This window comes from Spermophilus citellus (genome assembly GCF_964194105.1).
Source record: "Spermophilus citellus genome assembly, chromosome: 12".
In the NCBI taxonomy this organism is placed as follows: Eukaryota; Metazoa; Chordata; class Mammalia; order Rodentia; family Sciuridae; genus Spermophilus; species Spermophilus citellus.
Genome location: NC_138198.1, coordinates 123,571,962 through 123,596,585, shown reverse-complemented (window position 1 = coordinate 123,596,585; position 24,624 = coordinate 123,571,962). Strand labels below are relative to the sequence as shown.

The 24,624-nt window shown below is 38.2% G+C and overlaps 1 protein-coding gene across 1 annotated transcript in view; it reads left to right on the top strand.

The window, feature by feature from the left end:
* Positions 1 to 24,624, top strand: part of RTTN (rotatin) — a 157,447-nt gene that overhangs the window by 111,947 nt on the left and 20,876 nt on the right. The window contains exons 37-40 of the mRNA XM_081263672.1: positions 1,752 to 1,842; positions 11,253 to 11,406; positions 15,267 to 15,404; positions 19,026 to 19,243. Of these exons, the coding sequence (XP_081119798.1) occupies positions 1,752 to 1,842; positions 11,253 to 11,406; positions 15,267 to 15,404; positions 19,026 to 19,243 (601 nt within the window). The remainder of the gene's footprint in view (positions 1 to 1,751; positions 1,843 to 11,252; positions 11,407 to 15,266; positions 15,405 to 19,025; positions 19,244 to 24,624) is intronic.

Here is a 24,624-nt window from a genome sequence, read left to right as displayed (position 1 = left end):
CAACTCTGAGGTTTTGTGTTTGCCACAATTGTCTCAACAGTTTTTTTTTTTTTTTTTTTTTTTAAGGTCTATTAAAGCTTGTTAATTTCTAAGGCCAAAAGAAAAAAAAGTTTTTAATTCAGTTTTCTCAATCTTATTTGTCTTCTAGCACATTCAAGGAATATGGTATAATTCCCTTGTTGATTATTAATTGTATGTGAAGGAGTTTGAGGATCCATCTCCTTAGTAATCATATCAGAATAATATCCCTGAGTTGAAAAGCTATTGTTTAACTTCATTTGGAGTTATGTTGCTATGGGGAAGTAAACTTTTTAGCAGACAATATTTCATTATTAACCAACTATAAATGTTTAGGGGTATCAGGATTTGATTCTTCAAATTTTTATATTCAGTTGCCTAATATTAATGAACCTCTGATATAATTTTGTCCTGATTTTTCTTATTAAGTGTAGTAGAAAAGGCCTAGATATTGAATTCAGGCCCATCTGATCTTACGATTTTTTCATGCAGTCATGTCACAGCCTTGGGAAATTATTTTAATGTCTAGATTATGATTGATGATACTGTTGAAGCCAGGTGCAGTGGTGCACTCTTGTTGTACACCTCAGGAGGCTGAGGCAGGAGGATTTCAAGTTCAAAGCCAGTCACAACAACTAGTGAGACACTGTCTCAAAATAAAAAAGGCCAAGGAATGTGACTCAGTGGTTAAGCACACCTAGGTTCAATCCTGGTACCAAAAATAAATAAATGACATAAATGAAACCATTGAATGGAGTCGTAGGAGGATTCAAAGTGGTGGAGTCCAGGCTGCTACTCTGTGTGCACTGAATGTATGTGTCTTTTCTTCCTGACATCTAGTCTTGTTCTAGCCAAGTGTACCCACCTCCTTTAACCACATATCCCTCTGCCTCTCTACCTTTGAACATTTACTATCTGGTATGTCTTTCTTTTCTTCAACAAATCATAATACCTTCTCTTTCTTTTAGGTATGAAATAGCTGAAAGCAAAGAAATATTCTTTGTTCTACTTCACTCAGTTGCAGTTACTCCTTTAACATTTATAATTGGCAATGCCCTATGACTTCTGTTTTTAATATTTGTTGGTTTTTCTGCTGTGACGCCTGTTAGGGTTGGAAAACTAACTGTTAGTTGGTTAGCTTCTCTTTCCCGCCCGCTGCTGCCTCAAGAATGACCACAGGGAGCTCTAGGAGCATCCTGCATCTTAGGAGTCAGCTGAGGGGGTGATGTGGCCTTGAAGCCACAGCCATGTAAAAGGCTCTTTCTGGAAAAGGCTTTCATGTTTCCATACCTGTTTTTCTTTTTTTATGACTTAAAAAATAATTTTGTTGGTTTTATTTTGTTTTTACTTTCCAAATATGAACATATTTCCTAGCCTGTGTGTTTGCTGTTTTGAACGGGAAAAGCACTACCCAGGTTTTACTTTTGTTTGCTTTCCTTCTAAGTGGGCTTGCATTATATTTTATTCTGCTTCTAATAAAGTTTCCTTAGATATTCTTTTCTGCAGAATTCTTTGCTTCTCAGATTTATCTAACAAGATAAATTAATCTTGTTTCTCACATTTATCCTATTTTCTCAAATACTCTTGAAAATCTTTTATAAGCATTTTCTTATAAAAATCATTTTTCTTGATTTAAATTCATGTTTACCTTCAAGCATTAAATTCTGATTTATTAACGTTTAAGAAGAAGCATGCTAACCATTTGTAGGGTTTTCTTTTTCTGTTCTTTCCAGCATTGTGGATGCCACCTTTATTGAGGCGTGTGTTCAGGAACTCAGGACCCCACTGCCTTCATCACCCCCAGTTGAACATGTCCAGGCTCAGGTCAGTGTTTCCTGTCTGCCTCTTGTCTCATGTCTGTGAATTCTTTTGCCTTTAGTGCCAAAAAAAGTAAGTTCTGCTGAGGAGATCTAAACCACAGGAGAGGATGAAAATCTCTCAGGGTATGTATGGTTGGTGAGATTATTTGAAATAGGTTTCCTTGAATGGTAGAAGAGAGCAGTAGGTCTGAAGACCTAGGTAGCGTTCCTGACTCCATCATTAACCAGCTGCAAAGGTTTAGTCAAGTGTCTGGGTATTGTTGAGCATCACTTAACAGGTAGCATTGGCATAGCCCATCTACCCCTTTTATGATTTTAGGTCATCTCTTATGTATCTATTATTTCTCCCAAGTTGAAGTTGGTAAAATACCTGGTGATTAAATTATGTATATTTTCTTAATCTAATCTGTTAGAAATAAATTTATATTTTTTCCTTCATAGATATATACTGTTTCAAGTTCTTACCTTTAGTTAGATTCTATATGTAAAATATGCTTAACAATTTTTTGTGTAGTTGTTACTAATACAAATTTTATCTCAAATCTAATTTTAATATGGACTCCCAAGAATTTTTTAATGAAAGAAAGATGAACTAGATAAGGAACTTCAACTTTGAGGTGTCTTCTTTGAGTTGTCTGAATTTGGCAGACCCTGTTGAAGACCCTTGGGAACACAGTGCACATCATCTCTGAAGCAGTTCAGCATTGTGGTTTCCTTTGACTCTGCTTGTTTGCATAATGATTGTCTCTTCCATTGTCTGTCAGCACATCGCTATGGAGTGCTGCTATATACCAGCATCTCATGCAGGGAGAGCAGATAACAAGCACATCTGTGTATGTCTGATGATTACAGACATCTGAGAAGAAAACCTAAAGTAGGGGATTGGAAGTGATGTCGGAGTAGGGAGAGGAGACCTGTTCTACACGAGGTATCTAGAGAGGGCCTTTCAGACAGTGACTGGTAACCAAAAGTGAGTGAAGACGCTACGGACATGGCAAGATCCCTGTTATCCAGGCACACTTGATGTATGCAAAATACAGAACGAAGCTGGAGGGGCTGAAGCTGAATTTGTGAGGGGCAGATGCAGCCAGAGGAGCACACTCAGCAAGAGAAGGCAGCCTCTGCCTGTACGCTGTTGTGTCCTGACTGTCCAGCATGGTGCCTGTCCCGTGGCAGGTGCTCACTGGGGAGTTATATAGTGAATATGTAGTAGCAGTAACAAACATTTAGGGGTCTTTGTTCAGCTAATTTATGTAATCCTAATTACAATCATATGAGGTATCATTAATGCCTTCCGACGTGAGCAACTTGTTGTAGGGCTCTCACTCAGTAGGGGGAAGAGCAAGGATTCTAGCCCATGAAGGTTGGTTCCAAGCCCATACTCCTGACCAGCGGTATGCTGGCTGCCTTATGTAGGTTAAGTGCTGTTGGCTTTGAGGGCATATATAAGAGCTTCAACTCATTCCAGATAATTCTTCAGTCTCCTCTATGCTAAATTCTGTTCTAGGTGCTAGCAAACATCTGTGAACAAAGCAAACCTTTCTGCCCACGTGCAGTCTATGTCCTTGTTGCGGGAGACAGACAGTAAGCAAGTGAATAAAATGTAAAGTATTGTACCAGATGGAGACAAATGGTATGGAAATAAAACCAAAATGAGAATGGGTAAAAGGCTGGAGCTTGAAGTTTTTAGGTAGAGTTGTCAGAAAAGATCCCATAGAGGTGAAGTTTGAACACAGACCCAATGAGGTGAGGAAACCAGCTATGACTGTCTAGGGCAGGACTAGAGCCAGAGCTCTAGTACCAGGCTTGCAGTCTGTAAAGGTGCAGGTGTATTGGAGGTGCCTGTTGGTAGGAATTTTTTGAACATTTTAAAAAAATTACTTTTGAACTATTATATCAGTATTTTATTTAATCCTATTTATGCTAATTTACAAAAGACTTGTTAGCAAATCCGCTTTTCTCTGTAACACTTCTTGTTGTCTCTCACATTGAATCACGCATTTGTGATAATGCTCATAGGTCCAGAGACCAGATTTGGTATAATTTAAATAGTGGAGAGTATGAAGGGATCAAAACAGACTTCACAGTAATAACAAATTAAATTTTACAAACCGTTTCAGGAACTTGTGAGTTATAGAGTCACCCACACGTTTAGATAAAATAAGTCAGAAAATTAGATAAAGGAGAAGTACGACAGAACAATTATTGTGTCATAGCCTGAGACTCTGTTCCATAGAGGCAAATGCCTCTCCATTAACTACTCTTAAAACATTAAAATTTTCTCTGGTTAAATACAAAATTTGACTTTGAAAATACCCCTTTATTTGGTGATGACAGCTGACAGTTCTAATGTGGCCATTAATGACATGCTTATGCAAAAATTAATCTTTGCTTGTTATGAATTAATTTCAGTTACAAGAATTATGATTAATATTTTATTAGTGTTTTATTGATTTATCTTACAATAACATACTGAAATAACATACTGCATAGGAAAGTAAAATACTGTATGGCTGAGATTGATGGGCTTTTCTTTTTTGCTCACTTTCTAAATTCTTTTTATATATACATATGTGTTGAGTGTATTTTGACATAAATTATACATACATGGAATATAACTTACTCTAATTAGATCCCATTCTTGTGGTTGTATGTGATGTGGAGATAGGAGAGTTATGTCCGATTCATTCTACTGTCTTTCCTACTCCCATGCCCACCTCTTTCCTTCAGTCCCTTTTCTCTAATCCAGTGAACTTCTATTCTGCCCTCCCCCTCTTATTGTATGTTAGCATCCACATAGCAGAGAGGACATTTGGCCTTTGGGGTTTTTTTAGATTGGCTTATTTCTCTTAGCATGATAGTCTCCAGTTCCATCTGTTTATTTGCAAATGCCATAATTTCATCCTTCTTTATGGCTGAGTAAAACTCCATTGTGTCTATATATACCACACTTTTTTTTATCTAGTCATCTGTTGAAGGACACCTAGTTTGGTTCCATAGCTATAAACATTGATGTGGCTGCATCCCTGTAGTATGCTGATTTTAAGTCTTTTGGGTATATGCTGTGGAGTTAGATAACTGGGTCAAGTTTTTTTGAGGACTCTCTTTACTGCTTTCTGGAATGGTTGCATCAATTTGTAGTCCCAACAGCAAATTGAGAGTACCTGTTCCCCCACACCCCTGTCAGCATTTATTTTTTATTTATTCTCTTATTTTATTTTTATGTGTCACTAACAATTGAATCTAGTGTCTCACACATGCTAGGCAAGCGCTCTGCCGCTTAGCTACAACCCCAGCCCCTCAGTGCAGTTTTAATTTGTATTTGTCTAACTGCTAGAGATGGTGAACATTTTTTTGTATATTTGTTAACTGACCATATCTTTTCTTCTGTGAAGTGACTGTTCAATTCCTTTGCCTATTTATTGATTGGGTTATTTGGTGTTTTAGTGTTAAGCTTTTATATATATATATATATATATATATATATATTTTTTTTTTTTTTTAATATTTTTTTAGTTGTCAATGGACCTTTATTTATATGTGGTGCTGAGAATTGAACCCAATGCCTCACACATGCTAGGCAAGTGCTCTACCACTGAGCTACAACCCCAGTCCGGTATTAAGATTTGAATTCTTTATATATCCTGAGATTAATGCTCTAAGGTGCAGGTAGCAAAGATTTTGAGATGTACTTTTCACATGACATGTTTCTTTTTTTTTAATTTTTATTATTTTTTTATTTTTATTGTTGGTTGTTCAAAACATTACATAGTTCTTGATATATCATATTTCACACTTTGATTCAAGTGGGTTATGAACTCCCATTTTTACCCCATATACAGATTGCAGAATCACATCAGTTACACTTCCATTGATTTACATATTGCCATACTAGTGTCTGTTGTATTCTGCTGCCTTTCCTATCCTCTACTATCCCCCCTCCCCTCCCCTCTTCTCTCTCTACCCCCCTCTACTGTAATTCATTTCTCCCCCTTGTATTATTCTTCCCTTACCCCTCACTTCCTCTTGTATGTAATTTTCTATAACCCTGAGGGTCTCCTTCTATTTCCATGCAATTTCCCTTCTCTCTCCCTTTCCCTCCCACCTCTCATCCCTGTTTAATGTTAATCTTCTTCTCATGCTCTTCGTCCCTACTCTGTTCTTAGTTACTCTCCTTATATCAAAGAAGACATTTGGCATTTGTTTTTTAGGGATTGGCTAGCTTCACTTAGCATAATCTGCTCTAATGCCATCCATTTCCCTCCAAATTCTATGATTTTTGTCATTTTTTAATGCAGAGTGTAAGGGTCCGGCGAAACGTCGGAGGAAGAGACCACAAGAGACTGTCTTATGCAACAGCAGAAGGGAGGGTTTATTTGGAGACCAGCATGCTAGGGCCCAGAGCTCTCTATAGTAAAGAGAGATAGAACCCTGAGAACAGCTTGAGCAGAGCTTATATACTTTCCCTGGAGAGGGCAGCGAGAGAAGTTACATTTTGTAGTTTGGCAGTTGGGGACAGCTCATTCTGGGAACAAGATTAGCAGACAGTCCACAGTTAGGGACAGCACATTCTGAGAACAAGAGTAGCAAACAGTTCTTAAGATTTCAACAGTGTTTTGTTAAGCATATAGAGAAACGGAGTGACAAGTACCTATTAACCTTTCATTCCCCACTTCTTCTTCTGGCTACTTTTAATCATAAAAGTGATCATTGGGGGGTGTTACATTCCGTGTCTGCTAGTGGGGTATATTGTTGTCTGATTACCATAAGTTTGATTTGTTCAATTTGGGCCTGGAGAAAGGAAACTACACGGTTGAGCAAACAGGGTCCTAATGTTAGCAACAATATAAGAATTATTAGAGGACCGGCCAAGGCTGATAAAAGCGTAGTTAACCAGGGGGACTGTGTGAACCAAGACTCATACCACCCTTTTTGGGTCTCTCTCTCTCTTTGACGCTCTTCAAGGCGTCTTCTTAGTTTACTCATTGATTCTTTTACAACTCCAGTATGGTCGGCATAAAAACAACATTCTTCCCTTAATGCAGCACAAAGGCCCTCTTCTCTCAGGAAGAGGAGGTCCAACCCTCGCCTGTTCTGTAAAACAACTTCAGAGAGAGAGGTTAAAGATTCCTGTAAAGCTGTGATGGAGGTTTCTAGTATCTTTAAGTTTTGGTCCATTGCTGTTTCTAATTGGGTCATTTGTTGTGTCCCACGGACCAGGGCAGTAGTCCCTGTGCCCACCCCTGCAGCAATTCCCATTCCTAATAAGGTGGCTAAAGTGAGGGATACAGGTTCTCGGCGAAACCGGGTTGTATGTTCCTCTATTTGATCTTCAAATGAATCTGCGTCATGATAGAGCACTCTGGGAAACATCTGCACCATTACACAATAATTTACAGAGTTGTTAAATATCTGGGCTGAAATGCAAGGAGTCAACCCTGTGTCACATGCCCACAAAGTTCCATTATCAGGAGTAAGGAAACCCTGTGTGATGCCAATTTAGCTTCTTTATTTGTCCTCCTGTTAGATGGGGGTGGTGTCTGCACAACAGTTTGTTTTCTGGGCTCAGTGAGCCATCGTTTACCGCCTCTAAGGGAATAGTCCAGGAAGATTACTTCTTGCTGGCAAATTTGGGCCTTTTTGGTAGAAGCTCTATACCCGAGTTGAGCAAGCTCGGATAATAGTGCTTGGGTCCCAGACTCACAGTTTTCCTTGGTGTCCGCTGCCAGTAGCAGGTCATCCACATATTGGAGTAGGGTGACTTCAGGGTGCATGGTTCTGAAGTTATTGAGATCTCTGTGGAGGGCTTCATCAAAAAGAGTGGGGGAGTTCTTGAACCCCTGTGGAAGTCTGGTCCAAGTTAGTTGACCAGATGTTCCGGTTTTTGGGTCTACCCACTCAAAAGCAGACAGCAATTGACTATCTTTATGCAGAGGCAAGCAAAAGAAAGCATCTTTTAAGTCCAGGACAGTATACCATTTTCGCTCGGGGTTAAGGGTGCTAAGCAGATTGTACGGATTAGGTACTGTGGGGTGAATGTCCTGCACTCTGTTGTTGATCTCTCTTAGGTCTTGAACGGGGCGATAGTCCCCGGTTCCTGGCTTTTTTACTGGTAGCAGGGGAGTGTTCCAGGCCGATTGACAGGGCCTTAGGACCCCTAAGGCCAGATATTTCTGAATATGGGGCCTTATCCCATCTTTAGCTTCTTTGCTCAGAGGATATTGTTTAATATTAATTGGGGAGGCTGAGGTTTTTAACTCCACTGTTATTGGAGGTTGTTTTACGGCTAGGCCTAATTTAGCAGTTTCTGCCCAGGCATCTGGGTAATCTGTTATCCATTTCTGGGGTAGCTCGCCTGTTTGATCAGTCTTAGGGGGGTGTGAAGAGTTGATGTTCATCTTTTACTGACATAGTTAAAGCCATGACTATAGGAGTTTTTACTGAAGGATTTAGAAATTCCATTTGGGGGCCTTCAGGGTTAAAAGTTATTCTGGCCCGGAGTTTGGTGAGCAGATCTCTGCCCATCAATGGGGCTGGGCATTCTGGGATCTCTAGGAAGAGTGATGGATTTTTCCTTTCCCCAGCTCCGTGATCCTCTTAGTTGTCGAAGTCCGATATTTACTGCCATTAGCCCCTTGAACTAGAGACCTTTTAGTTGATAGAGGGCCCAATGGGGCCTTAAGGGCTGAGTATACTGCCCCTGTATCCACTTCAAAGTTTACTGGGGTCCCCTCCACTTCAAAAGTTACCTTGAGCTCGGGGAGGGGATCCGAGCCCCAACTTTCCTAGTCATCTTCCAAAGTTAGAATGGCTGGTTGGCATGGCTGTTTCTTTCTGGGGCACTCTTTGACTTAGTGTCCTTTTTCTGTACAGTAGGCACATTGATCTGAGGCCAGATGTGGCTTCTGGCGTGGGCCCAGGTATCCCTTTCTGTCTCCCTGTTTTTTAACTTCTGGCCTATTTGTTGTTGTAACCAGGACCTTAGTCAATGCCTCAGTCTGTCTTTTGCTTCTTTCATCCTCCCTTTGCTCCCTTTCTTTCTCCCTCCTTTGTTCCTTCTCTTCCTCAGTTTCTCTCTTATAGTAATACCTTCTCAGCTTCTCTGACTAAATCTGTCAAAGTCATATCTTGTAATCCATCTAAGTGTTATAATTTTTTTTTTAATATGTAGGGCAGCTTGCCCAATAAAGGCCATCGTGACAGATGCCTTTTGATCCTCTGCCTGAGGATCAAAAGGAGTATATTTCCTATATGTCTCCATAATTTTTTTCAAAAACATAGAGGGAGATTCATTAGGCCCTTGAATAATCTTTCTTACCTTGGCCAAATTAGTTAGCCATCTAGTGGCTGTTCGGAGACCCGCTATTAGAGCCCGGCGATAAGTGCACAGATGCTCCCTACCTTTAAAGGTGTTGGGGTCCCAGTTGGGTTGGTTCAAGGGGAAGTCGGCTTCGATTATGTTGGGAAGTTGTGTCGGTCGCCCATCTGGTCTGAGGATATTTTTTCTTGCTTCCAGGAGGATTTTCTCTTGTTCCTCTGTCGTGAAGAGGGTGCCTAAGAGTTGTTGGCAATCATCCCAAGTAGGCTGGTGTGAAAACTCGATCAGACTTGTAAGCCGGGTGGGGTCCTCGAAAAAAGGGGGATTGTTATTTTTCCAGTTATATAGATCTGAAGAGGAGAAAGGCCAATACTGGTAGACTTGCATTTCTCCACCATGGTCATCTTCTATTATTGGCCCATGAGGACGGAGGGGAAGTATCACGGGGGCTTCAGGGTTTTTAATCATTCGCTGCCAGCGAGTTTCTTTAGCCGGGCCAGCTTCCTCCAGAGGAGGAGGGGCTATGTGTGCCTCAGGGAAGTCATCTGGAGGGTGCTGGGCCGGCTTAACCTCCTTCAATGGTGGAGAAGCTGAGTCAGCAGCAGGGGAATCACTTAGAGGGTGTTGGGGGTTGGGGAATGGAGGCAGGGGATAAGGAAAGGGAGGAGAGTCCAGCAGAGTCAAATCTTGAGACTCAGGGAGAACAAAGGGTGGAGGAGGAGGTTTGAGAGATAGAATTGTGGGGGGAGGGGTAGGAACAGGAACAGGGACAAGAAAAGGCTTCACCCAAGGAGGAGGAGATTCACAAAGATCCTGCCAAGTTAAGATATACGGCTGTTGATCTGGATGGCTATGTGGCCCCGGCTGAAAAACAATATCTCTGACTTTTTGAATCAGTGGGGAGTAGAAAGATCCTTCTGGAGGCCATCCAACTCCAAAGGCGGGCCATTCTGTGGCACAGAGAGTCTGCCAGATCCAGCGTTTTACTGAAAAAGAAAGATTCTGAGCCCTTATGCGGACTTCAGTCCAGTGATCAAGGGTCAGGGACAGAGGCGTGGAATGACTCAGTCCCATAATGAAAGTTACTTGAACAAAGACGGGGACAATACAAACATGACACAGAGTAATACTCCATTGTGTATAAATGCCACTTTTTTTTTATCCATTCGTCTATTGAAGGGCATATAGGTTGGTTCCACAGTCTTGCTATTGTGAATTGTGCTGCTATGAACATTGATGTAGCAGTGTCCCTGTAGCATGCTCTTATTAGGTCTTTAGGGAATAGACCCAGAAGGGGAATAGCTGGGTCAAATGGTGGTTCCATTCCCAGCTTTCCAAGAAATCTCCATACTGCTTTCCAAATTGGCTGCACCAATTTGCAGTCCCACCAACAATGAACAAGTGTACCCTTTTCCCCACATCCTCGCCAGCACTTGTTGTTGTTTGACTTTGTAATGGCTGCCAATCTTACTGGAGTGAGATGGTATCTTAGGGTGGTTTTGATTTGCATTTCTCTGACTGCTAGCGATGGTGAGCATTTTTTCATGTACTTGTTGATTGATTGTATGTCCTCCTCTGAGAAGTGTCTGTTCAGGTCCTTGGCCCATTTGTTGATTGGGTTATTTGTTATCTTATTGTCTAATTTTTTGAGTTCTTTGTATACTCTGGATATTAGGGCTCTATCTGAAGTGTGAGGAGTAAAGATTTGTTCCCAGGATTAGGCTCCCTATTTACCTCTCTTATTGTTTCTTTTGCTGAGAAAAAACTTTTTAGTTTGAGTAAGTCCCATTTGTTGATTCTAGTTATTAACTCTTGTGCTATGGGTGTCCTATTGAGGAATTTGGAGCCCGACCCCACAGTATGTAGGTCGTAGCCAACTTTTTCTTCTATCAAACGCCGTGTCTCTGATTTGATATCAAGCTCCTTGATCCATTTTGAGTTAACTTTTGTGCATGGCGAGAGAAAGGGATTCAGTTTCATTTTGTTGCATATGGATTTCCAGTTTTCCCAGCACCATTTGTTGAAGATGCTATCCTTCCTCCATTGCGTGCTTTACATGACATGTTTCATTGTATTTTATTTCCTTTTACAAACAGGTTTCCTTTTTCTTGGAATACCTATCCTCTTTGTCCAGGCTTCTGCAGTCCTGTTTATTAGTGGAACCTAACCTCGTGACACAAGATGATCTTCTGAAACCTCTTATTAATAATATCATTAGAGTTCTCACTGTATGCATCAACAATGCATTAGGTAAGATTTATTAATTTATTTGTATTTAGTTTAGGTTGGAAGTGAATTGTATTGAGGGAAAAAAAATCTTAGTGTGCTCCAGATATCCTCTTCAAGGTTACTTTTTGGTTTGTGTTAAGTATTTTGGAAGGCTTGGATAATTTGGTTTGTAGTTTGGGTGGTTTTGTTTTTTTGTTACCAGGAATTTAACCCAGGGCACTGAGCTGCATCCCCAGAAATTTTTTTCATATTTTATTTAGAGACAGGATCTTTCTAAGTTGCTGAGGCTGACGTTGAACTCTCAATCCTCCTGGCTTAGCCTCCTGAGTTGCTGGGATTACAGGCATGTGCCATTATGCCTGGCATTTGGACAGTTTTAAGTGGTTCCAGGAGACCACTTGAGGCAGGTGTATAATTCAGTAAAGGATCATCCCTGTGTTGTCAACTGAAACAAGGAGAAGCTCTCTACATCTGTCATGATGGAAGGTACATTGAGGGCTGGGTATTAATTATGCTTACTGTATTAGTCAGGGTTCTCTAGAGGAACAGAACCAACAGGAGATATGATTATAAAAAGGAAATTTATTAGATTGGCTTAAATGACCAGAAGCAGAAAAGTCTACAATGTCCATCTGGAGGCTAGAGAGCTGGAGGAACCAGTAGCTAAGCAGTCCGAGAGGCTGAAGCCTCAGAACAAGAGGAATCAATGATTCTGAGACCGAAGGCTTCTGGGAACTTCCTAGAGAATCATTGAGAGAGTCCACTTCGGAAGAGTGAAGGAGCAAGAGCCTGATGTCCTCAGGTGATCCCAGCACCAATCAAGAACCCCTTGTAAGAAAAATCGAGGTTTGCTTGATTCTTCTGCTGCTTCCTTGTTCTTCCTACTTTTATTCCATCCAAGCCACCATCCTATTGGATGGTACTGCCTACATTTAGGGAAGATCTCTACTTTAGTTCGCTATCCCTCTTAATCTTTAGGATCTCTTAATCCAGTCAAGTTGACAATTCACGTTAACCATTACACTTATAAACTGTGGCTGAAGCCAAATACCCTACTAATAAGTCATTTGCAATGACCGATGTAAGCCAATTTAGCATATATAATATAAAAAATTTCCTAAGCTCTTAAATTATTGGAAAATATTCTGTGATAAAAAATTGAATGTGATGGTTATTAATAGAGAAAATTAACAGTGTAGGCTCTTTAGCAAAATAAACATTTAAAATATTTAAGTATTAGGGTATAATGCAGAATTGATCATTTGATAATTATTCTTGCCATTTAATTCATTCTTATTTAGTCCTTTGAATTGTATGGATTTGCTTGGTTTCAGGTCTAGAAAGTGAAGTGTATCATGGTACTCAGCAGAGCCAGCAGCTCTTGTATGTTAAAATTATCCTAGTGCAGGCTGGGGATGTGGCTCAAGTGGTAGCGTGCTCGCCTGGCATGCGTGCGGCCCGGGTTCGATCCTCAGCACCACATACCAACAAAGATGTTGTGTCTGCCGAGAACTAAAAAATAAATATTAAAAATTCTTTCTCTCTCTCTCTCCTCTCTCACTCTCTCTTAAAAAAAAAAATTATCCTAGTGCTTGAGGAGCAGTAACTACATAATTGGAATTTTACAAGCTCCAGTTGATAGCCTAACTTAGCTTATTAGGCTAGACTGTGCAATCTCAAGAAGGTGCTATTATCTCACCCCTAAGCAGTTAAGGTTCATTTTTAGGAGAAGGATATGAAACAAAGAAAATTTTAGATATTACAGTGGACTGTGGACTGCCGAAGCTCACCTCTACTGATAAAATCTTGTTATTTTACATTTAATATCTCTTGTTGGATTTTCTTGCATATCTCTTGAGAAGCATTGACATGGTGTTCATGGAAGATGCACAAGAAGTACGCAACATTAGTGCTACAAAGCTGTGGCAAATGGATGGCTCTGATTGGAGAACTTTTGATGGATTGCTTGATCCCAAAGTCACATGACAAGAGATAGTTTGAGCATCTTCACTGCCATTGGCGGCTCATAGATGCTTTTTGTTGTTCCTCTTTTGTATGTGGCTTGGTCTTTGGAAGTTAAATAAAAGTAATATGTATTTTATTATTTAATTATATCAAGTTCTGAAAGGAGAAATGCTGACATTATCTGGGTTTACATGTAGTAGTTAGTTAAATTATTTTTTAGTATCTAGCAAAAGGTAAGAAAAAAAACTAAAATGTTTTTCTATAAGAAATTAAGTGTTTAAATTTTTATGGTAAAATCACAGTTTTGAATGATTTATAAAAACTTATTTGAATTGCTAATTTATATAATTTGAGATGTTATAACTCATATAAGTAAGTAAATTACATTAAAAGTTATTTAGCATGTATAGTAATAAAATTAATAAAAAGAATAGCTTTTTAATCCCTCTGAATTTTCTTTTTTTTCTTAATAGTTTTTTACTGTTTGACTTATCTTTGAACTTAAATTCTTAAGACCTGTAACTTTAAAGTCTTTGTAGGTATAAAGTACAGATAAACATATAGTACCCAAACGGATTTACAGCATATCTGTGTAATTAATATTTTGTGGAATGACAATGAGAAATTAATATTTTGTTGGAATGGTAATGAGAGCTATCAATGAGAAGACAGTTGTGAAACACCAGGGGTTACTCTAAACCAAACTCCTCGGAAAGTGCTATTTCCAGATAATTTCATGGATGATGAAAAACACCAAGATATAAGTCGTTAGTTTATTGCTGCAGTCTGGCTGGGCATAAAATAACCGAGCCACCACAAAAGCCTTGTAGATTCCAACAGCAACTCTTTATTCCCGAACTCTCACTGGCACTCTACACGCACATTCTGGGGAAAATACACACCCTCCACTGAGCTCTGCATACCAAATACTCTCAGAACCCGGAGAGAACTCCAGGGGAACTCAAGGAGCAGGCGCCTGAGACAGCAGGATACGCCCTAAACCTGGAGCCACCCTAATCCAGCAGGATCCACCCTAAACCCGGAGCCGCCCTAATCCCTGAGCAAGGTCACCTTTCAAACCAAAACTCTCAAACATTCATGCATGTCACTGCAAATGACCTGGGTCCAAGGCAAGCCCATTTCCACAATGGAGAGTCCTCCCTCTAAGCAACATTGGGTAGGCTGACAAGGAAATTGCCATGCATCATTCCTACTTGGCTATGGCTCTCAGCAGTTTATTTTATAGTCTAATTTGAGAAAGGATGACTGATACTGCTTATGGCACAGTACAGAGTCCTAAGGTAGCCACTGTTGTCCAGTTTCTATGTATCCAGGTGCAGAGATGGGAAAACGTGTCCTTACCTAGAAGGTTGATTGCTGTATTGTTAGCCCCAGGCAAAGCTGCACAATCACCTTTTGTGTTACAGCTTTCTTCGTGGGGTAATAATACTCTTCATGATTCTTCAGAGAAATTCTTCTTTTCTGTGTTGACTTTGGCACATTATGTTTTCCTTTAGACCCCTGCACACAGCTACTAGAGAGGATGAAGAAAATAGGAGAAAACTTGACATTTACAGAAGTACCACAATGACTTGTTTGTATAATGTGCCCAAAATGTAGTTCTGAAATTATGACATGTTCCATTTGTCATACTTCCTATCTTGTTTAGTGTACTTTAATGAGAAGATGGCTTGTTGAGTGTGTCTTTGGATGTAGGAAGGCAAAGGGAGATGTCTTGAGGAGGCAGTAGAAAGGGGAAGGGACTGGGCCATGCTGAATGCTGAACTACGTTGGTTTTCACTTGACAAGTACATATCTCTTATTTTAAGTGTAATAAAGTGTGGAGAGTTTGTATTTTGAAAGGTTCTTATTCTTCTTTGTGTTAGTAACTTGAAATGTTTTGATTAATTTTGTAGATGTAGAGTTAATATCGACTTTTTATCACACCTGGACACACTTATTTGACCTTCTGGCTGCACTCCTGAGGAAAGCTGGTGCTGTCTCACACCCGTCTATCACCTCGGCTCTGGCCAGGCACTGGGCAGCAATGATGGGTAAGAAAGTCTCTCGCAGGCATGGGGTCTTTCTGCTGATAAAATGAAGATAATCCTTACTTCCAATTAGATATGTAAATTCTCTAAAATTAAGTAACTTTGGCATGGCCCATGAAAGAGAAACGAGGGCACTTGGTTTGAGGAATTTGCAGTGTTCTTGAGGAGCCCTCCAAAAATGTACTTTTGAAAAACTGAAACACTTTTCAAAATGGCTAAAAATAAGCAAGAAGAGCCTATGATTTCATGAAGATACTTATGATAAGATTAAAATAAAACAATAAGATTTTCTTTTGAATAGAAATCAGTCTCTTCTGACATAAGTGCTATATATATATATATATATATATATATATATATATATATATATATGTGTGTGTGTGTAAATCTCACACATACCATCCTGTACATATGATAACTTGGGAAGTTACAATAAAAATATTGTCTTTTCCCAAAACACCAGGATTATTTTTATGGCAAAAAATGCCAAGAGTACAGTATAATTATTTTTATAAGATGTTTTCCATATAAAAGTTGCCGACTAATATAAACAAATACTTATTTTTAAATAACTAATCTTATTATTTCTTAAGACTCCTAAATTTTAGTATAATATGTGAATGATTATAACATTTATGTTAACCTTTTTAATAACTTATTTAAAGGTATTATAAAAATGGATTTCTAAAGTTTCAAAGTTAGTCACTAATTTATTTGAGAGATTTTTAAACATTTAAACTTTATTATAATGACAGAGAATGGTAGTTTTAAAGTAAGAATTATGAGGAAATATATGTTTGGTAAGAAACAGAATTATTAGTTTTCTAGATATAGGAGTTCTGAGTCTACCATAATGCACCCTTTATGGTACATCCCATGCTCTCGATGTTGTAAATTGTTTTATTGAGAGGAAAATTTAAAGAGATTGCTTCACTTGGAGATTGAGATTCTCCTCTTGCATCTGTTAGGGGAAATTAATTTACCCACCTGAATCACCAACACTGTGAAGCAAAGTGCTGCTCACATCAGGTATTGAAGCCCGTTAGCCAAATCTACCCTGCTACCTATTTTGGTAAAATAAAGTCTTATTGGAATATAGCCACATTTGTTCACTTATGTATTGCATAGACCACTTTTCATGCTTCAGTAGTTGAAATGAAAAGTTGAGACAAAAATAGTGAGTTGCAAAGCATAAAAAAGATTGCTAACCCTTAACTTAAGCCTATTTATTTGACACTATTTTCAGAGTGATAAAATCAAAACATTAAATTCAAAAGATTTCTATTTTGTGTAAACTTAAGTGTGTGACACAGACTGGTAGAAATTCTGATGGCTATAATTGTTACATAGACATAAATATAAAATAACCTAAAAATGAATCATAAAATTTTAAGTTCATACTTTTCAAATTAACAAAGTTACTGTAAAACAACAATGTTACTTTGATTACACTAAATCAGTACTCAAAAGAATCTAATATGACTACTAATTTGAATGTTGATTCTGAGTTTAGCTTACTTATTCTTTACAAATCAGTTCATAACCACTCATGTTCTTTGTGACATACTATGAGACCTTTGCACGTCCTATTTTTTTCACTTTTTTAATTTGTTCATTTTAGATATACATGACACTAAAGGGTATTATAACATATTATACATACATGGAGTATAACTTACTTTAATTAGATCCCATTCTTGTGGTTGTACATGATATGGAGATACACTGGCGTGTGTTCATATACGAACATAGGAGAGTTATGTCCGATTTATTCTACTCTCTTTCGTACTCCCATACCCACCTCTTTCCTTCAGTCCCTTTTCTCTAATCCAGTGAACTTCTATTCTGCCCTCCCCCTCTTATTGTGTGTTAGCATCCACATAGCAGAGAGAACATTTGGCCTTTGGTCTTTTTAGATTGGCTTATTTCTCTTAGCATGATAGTCTCCAGTTCCATCCATTTATTTGCAAATGCCATAATTTCTTCCTTCTTTATGACTGCCTAAAATCCCATTGTGTATCTATACCACATTTTTTTATCCAGTCATCTGTTGAAGGGCACCTAGTTTGGTTACATAGCTTACCTATTGTGAATTGAGCTGCTATAAGCATTGATGTGGCTGCATCCCTGTAGTACGCTGATTTTAAGTCTTTTGGGTATATGCCCAGGAGTGGGATAAGTGGATCAAATAGTAGTTCCACTACAAGTTTTTTGAGAACTCTCCTTACTGCTTTCCAGAGTGGTTGCGCCAATTTGTAGTCCCTTATTGGGACTACAATGTATGAGAGTACCTTTTCCCCCCACATCCTTGCCAGCATTTATTGTTACTTGTATTCTTGTTAATTGGCATTCTGACTACAGTGAGGTAGATTCTCAGTGTATTTTAATTTGCATTTCTCTAATTGCTAGAGGTGGTGAATATTTTTTTCACTTATTTGTTGACCGACCATATCTTCTGTGAAGTGTCTGTTCAGTTTCTTTGCGCATCTGTTGATTGGGTTATTTCCTTTTTTGGTGTTAAGCTTTTTGAGTTCTTTATATATTCTGGAGATTAATGCTCTGAGATGCAGGTGACAAAGATTTTCTCCCATTCTGTAGGCTTTCTTTTCACATTCTGATTGTTTTCTTTGCTGTAAAGAAGCTTTTTTGGTTTGATATCATCCCATTTATTGATTCTTGATTGTACTTATTGTGCTGTAGAAGTCTTTTTGAAGAATTCAGTTTTTAAGCCTACCTGATGGGGAGTTGGGTCTTCATTTTCTTGTAGTAGGTGCAGAGTCTCTAATGCCTAGGTCCTTGATGCACTTTGAGTTGAGTTTTGTGCAAGGTGAGAGAGAGGGCTTAAATTTCATTCGGCTACATAGAGATTTCTAGTTTTCCCAGCACCATTTGTTGAAGAGGCTATCTTTTCTCCAATATATGTTTACAGCACCTTTGTCTAGTGTGAGATAACTGTATTCAGGGGGTTTGTCTCTGTCTTCTATTCTGTTCCATTGGTCTTCATATTTTTTTTTGGTGCCAATACCATGCTATTTTGTTACAATGAGTCTGTAGTATTATTTAACGTCTGCTATTGTGATTGTACATCATATTGACACTGCATACTATCTTCTTTGTAAGTGTTTTTTTGGCAACAAATTGATTGAAAGCAGAAAAATACATTCTTACTTATAAGGTGGTATTCTAAATTATTCACAGTATAATTAGGCTAATTCTTTTTTAACTTAGTAGTGAAATTAAAATTTAAAATTTCTCAAGACTTTGCATATCATAGTAGTGTTCAAAGGCTCAGTACTCATGTACATACAGTCCTCTTATTTTGGAGTCTTAGCAAATATGGTCTATATGTGCATTTGTAGATACACCCCCCCCCCCACACACACACACACATGCACTTTTTATGTAAATAAAAAACCCGAACAGTGAAAAATAGAATAGATTCCTTGATTCTATATATTGTCTTCATACTAACTATTGAAACATTATAGTTCTTGGTATACTTGAGCTATCGATAACCTTAAATCGTTAAAAATAAGAAAGCTATAAACTTAATTGTTCAGATCAATTTGGTTTATTTCCTCTTCAATTCTGAACATTTACATCTAAAATCATTTTCCCTCTTAGATGTGTTCTGCGAGTGTGTAGGCTTATCCAGCAGATGCCCTGCCCTGTACACGGCCAGTTTGCACTTCCTGTCTGTTCTCTTGACTGAGGAGGCAAGAAGGCACTGCCAGGACAAAGACAAAGCAAGTTCATTGTCTCATCCAACCATCACATCTCTTCTTGATGAAACTCAGGACAACCAGAAGTCTCCAGATAGACTTAATGAAGTAATTCTTCAGGTGTGTGATTTCTTGATTTTTCTTAAGTATATTTAGTGTTTAAATCAATTGACTATCTCTCTGGGTCTTGTTAAAATTTTTTTTTCAATTATTTGAATTAAAGTATTAATGCTTATTATGACTGTTTAGTACAAAAGTATAAATTGATTAACAATTAAAAAAAGAACTAGAGGTTTTTCCTAATTTAAAATTGCTCATTGCTTTTCAAAGTAGGACTGTTACTAGAGTTTTTAATATTAAGAATCTTCCTTTTAAATAGTTATATGATTTTATGATTTTTTTCCTTCTCATTGAAAGGTGGAAAGGTAGTAGAATTGTGTATTAAAAGATTTGCCTTAGTTTCCCCATCATCTAGCCACAAAGCTTGCTCTGTCTGCCAATTTGTTGCAGTTTCTTTGCTGCTTAGAATTTGGAAATTTTCCATCCTTATCAGCCTCTGAGAGTTGTGGCCATGAAGATATTTATGGCATGGCTACTTATACATTTTGAGCACCAGCCCTGATTATGTTAAATTCAATTGAAGTGCTAGAAAGGGAGAAGACTCCCTGGTTCAGCTAGGATTATCCTATTGAGGCTATCACAGGGCTTCTCAGGGGACTTAGTTTCCCCTGCCTCATAAAGTCCTCTTTGCTTTCCAGCATAGACCAGAAGCCTGAAAAGTAGTCTTCCCCACATTTTCTCATCTGCCTCCAGCAGTTCCTCTACAAGCCTGATTCCTGGGGGAAGGGTCCTCACAGCATTCTTTAAAAAAGCTCCTGGGAGACAACAGCTTCCTTGTGGCCACCACCTCCCTGTTATCCCCTCAGCTTTTCTTGGTTGAGAACAAAAACTGGATGTGGTCCCAGTTATCCCAGTTATCTCATTCCCTGTCAGAACAGACTTGATTAACTGAGTTGGAGTCTGCATTTTTAAAAAATATTATAAGAAAACTCAAATTCACACCTTCTCGTTTCTCACCCCAACCCTCAATCCAGTCTAGTTATTAATTTTCTAATTTGGTTCTGGAACACCACTTTTTTCTTGCAGAGAGGCCCTTGCTCTTGTCAACATGCTTTCTTCCTCAGGGAATTTAAATGACTTCCCTCAGAGAAGAGTGCTGTGAGAACAGTGTGCTTGGCCTCTCCCTTCACTGCCTTCGCCAACATACCAAATAGCTCCGGAAGCTGTTCCTCATGACTGTCTGGCTCCTGCAACCAATCCTGCTGGGCGTGGTGAAATTTCAAGACTTTAAGCCAGGGATAATTTATTTCTTAACTGTTTTCTATTGTTAGTGGCACCATGTTTCAAGGAGACTCATGTTATATATGGTTCCATATAGGGTGATGGGCCAGCTTGTAACAATAGGGTACCTAAGAAACACTTGGTGCCAGAGGCATTTGCGAAATTTGCTTTGCCCTTATTCTTCCCTCCTGTTCTGTAATATTATTTATCATAAAAAAATTATTGTTTATAATCTTATGTTGTTATCTTTCTTGGCCGAAGAAAATGAGATACTCTATAGCTATAGGATATCTTGATTTTCCTATGGTTAGCTCATTTTCCTTTCAGTTTCTTCTAAGTCACAGAAGATACACAGCATTCTGTGCCAATATAGATACAATAGCAATTTGTTTAAAACATGTTTCCTGGTAAATCATACCCTTCTTTTTTTGTGTAAATATGGGACAATCTGCTATCGGGTCTGCTTTGCCCTGCAAGAGTTCTGTTTTTTCCTTCATACTTAAATAAATTCTACTTCTTTCACTCTTTAAAAAAAAAAAAAAAAAGTAAATATGGACCCATAGCATCAGTTGGATGGAAAGGCACAGATAAATTAAGACAGAGAGTGAGGAGAGGAATTGTACCTATGATACACTATTGAGAAAATGTGTGCTTAATATAAGGCAGGCAGTTATTAATGGTCCTATTAAGCTATAACCACTGTGTTTTCTTTGCCCTATAGAACAATGATAAATTAATTAAAATATTATCAGAATACATTAAATATTAGCATATTATCATAAGTAAAGCTTGTATCATACTATGCTTATGTAGGTTATAGTTGTGCCAGGTATTAGATGTAGCAAAGCAAACTGCACTCTTTAAATTATCTGAAGAAATAGTATTCTAAAATTGATATTCTTCAAAGATAGATTTAAATTTTATATAAAGACATGCTCAAAAAAATATATTAGAGTGAACCTTAGGCAACATCTTGTGATTTGGTTCTTCAAATGCAAAATGAGAGGATTGTACTACAAAACTGGTTAAATTTCAGCTGCCTCTAAAATTCTGCATCCTCCTAATAAATTAGTTTTGAGGTTTAATTAAAATATCTTAGCAGAATAGCTTTTAAAAGACTGCTTTACAGCAAAGTACCATAATGGATTTATATTGAAATTATGCACACTTAGATCATAATTTTGTATTTATTTTTTCATAAATCCATTTTGAGGTGGTTTCAGAATTTGAATATTTTCAATGATGTTATTAGTTGTCTTTGGCCCATTAAATATTAAACACATTTGAAATAATGGAGTTTGACCTTCTCTATAGAGATTCTCAATAGGTTTCATTTGGAAATACCTGTAGATAATAAGATTAATTACAGTCTCACAGGTTTTGCCTGTGATGGATATATTGAATTAATTTTGCTTATTTTATTAATCTGATACCTAAGGATAGTAAAGCCAGGAAACAATGAATTCTCATGTCACATTTTAGGAAATATTTATTGTACTTGTGTTTAGTGAATGGTGAATTTCAAGAGTAAATCTGCTGAAGAGTTGGCTTATATAGTTGGGATACTTCTGTGTTAATGTTCACTACAATTAAAAAGTCTGTTTGTGGGCCAGTGATATAGCTTAGTTGGTACAGTGCTTGTCTTATGTGCACAAGGCCCTGGGTTCAATTCCCAGCACCACCACCAAAAAAAAAAAAAAAGTCTGTTCGTTATGTTAAGTATCTTTCAGAAAGAAAGAAAGACAAAAGTAAAGAAATAAAGATAACATTTGATCTATAATATTCTAGATCACTTAATGCACAGAAGGGATTAATATAAAAACATAAACTTAAAAAAAAGTCATTGAGTCTTTTTATTTTCATTCTTCCAGTGATTGATAAAAAGATGAATTATTTCTTATTCTGAATTTCCTTGGTTTAGCTTTCTTCTTTTTGGGCATCCCAATAGTGCAGTAGCCAACACCTATCACTGGGGCTTGTCCTCAGCTTTCCTGCCTGTGGTTTCTCACATCCAGCTGTGTCATATGCACATGCTCAGACTGCTTTTCAGCATGAAAAACAATGTTATTTAAATAATTTCCTTTTATCTTTTTTTTTTTTTTTTTTTTTTTTTTTTTTTTTTTTTTAGCATATGTTGAAAAGTATATGGATTTACTGTAGATTAGTCCTGTTTGGTTGTTTTGGTTTTTTGCTTTCATGTTGGTTTTTACCAAGTACGCATTTTAGAGCACCAAATAGTTCCACAGGTTTTAACCTAGAGTAAATGACTTCTACCTTCCTGCCTATTTTTCCTTTTCTGAGAGTTCACCACTTATATCTCATTTAGCTAATCATTTTGTAGTTTCCCTTCAGGGTCTCCAATATGCATTTGTTCCTCTATTTGGATCACTTAGGTTTAGAGTGATCTTGTCTATTGAATTCCTATCATGGGGGAGAATCTTAAGCTGTCTTTTCACACCCTCCTCATCTACCTGGCCAAAGTGGACTCCCCTCTCAGTCCCCTGGTAATGACATCCGAACCTCCATTAGAGAATAGATGCAGGTACAGTATCACATCTGTGCAAACCTCGTACACAGTTGAACCAAGCTGAAAACAGTATTTCTTTTATTGCGTAGCTTTTGTTCTCCTTAAAGATAACTGGTGTGTGTGTGTGTGTGTGTGTGTGTGTGTGTGTGTATGTATGTATGTATGTATTTCAACTTGTTGGCTTTTCTATTTCTAATAAGCTTCTTTGCCAGCAGTCAAATGTCCTTTTGTATGTTTGGAATTCATCTCTGGAAGAAATCTCTGCCATATCCTTTGGATCTGCTTGGTGCCCAGGGTCTTCCTGGGATCTCCATTCACCTTGTTCCTGGGAGTTTTTTATTTCTTTGCTTTTGCAGTCTTCTGCATCCTGTTTAGTGCATCCAGTGTACTGTCCCCTCTGTCCTCGCCTGGTCGGTTCATTCCTTTTCATATAAATTCTGTTCCCTTGTATCTTCTAGAGAAAGCATGCAGAGGTCTTTCTTAAGTTGTAGCTGTCTGAAAGTCTTTATTTTACCCTTATATCTGATGTGTAGCTTGACTAGTAAGAGTTATGAGTTAGAAATAATTTACTTCAGAATTTAAAAGGCATGATTTATTCCCTTTAACTCTCAGTGTTGCTGTATACAATTCTGAAGCCATTATGATTCTTGTTTCACTTCCTAGAAGTTAGAATCTTTCTTCTTCTCTAGTATTCTTCAATTTTCTGATAAAGTGCTTAGGTGTGGGTCTGCTGTCCACTGTGCTAGGTTCTCTTGGGGGTTCTTTCCATCTATAAATTCATATTTTTAAAAATTTCTTCATTGACATTTCTTCTACTTTGTTTGGAACTCCTATTAAGTGTTCTTCTTCCTACACAATCTCTCTTTTCTGGCCTTTTCTTTGTTTATTTTGCTCTGTATTTTCTGCTGCGGAGCTTTCCCAGATGTTGGTTACCTTGGTTATCTGCTCCATTGAAGACTGGGAGATTATATAGTGTAGACAGCCCTGAGCCTCTGAGTGGAGCTCAGTCAGTCAAGGTTTCACTGTCCAAGGGGACTTGCAGGGGTCTTGGTGTGGTTGTCTTCTGGACCTTATCACATTCCCTAGAGCATTGTTTTGATCTCTTGCCTGGAGGTGAAAACCCAATTAACTGCCGAAGTGTTTTGTAGGAGAGTGGGTTAAAAGAGCAGGGGACTCAGAATTTAATTTGTACAATTTCACTAGGTCCTTCCTGTTTCAGTGGAATACCCTAACCCACTAATGTACCTACTCTGCCAGGGCAGAATGCTTCTAATTATCCTCCCCAGAAAATCCTGAACCTGCAGGATTTTGCAAGAGCGAAGGAAGAGGAGTGGTTTGGCTGTACAGAAATTGGTTGGCAGTGGGCAGGGCCTGAGAATGGAACTCCTGCATAGAGACTTTTCCAACAATCCTCCTCCACCTCCTTCACTTTTCCTGGAGACTGGTGCTAAATTTCCTCTGCCATCAGTAATTCAGTGTTGGACTGGGTAGTACTCAGCTTGCCCATTCACCACTTACAATTCAGGATTTTTGAGTCTCACCCCACTTCTATTCATCCTGCTGCTTTCTAATTTCTGGACTTTTGAGGCCCACACAAGAGTCCATGTGTGTAATCCCCATATTGTCATTTTTA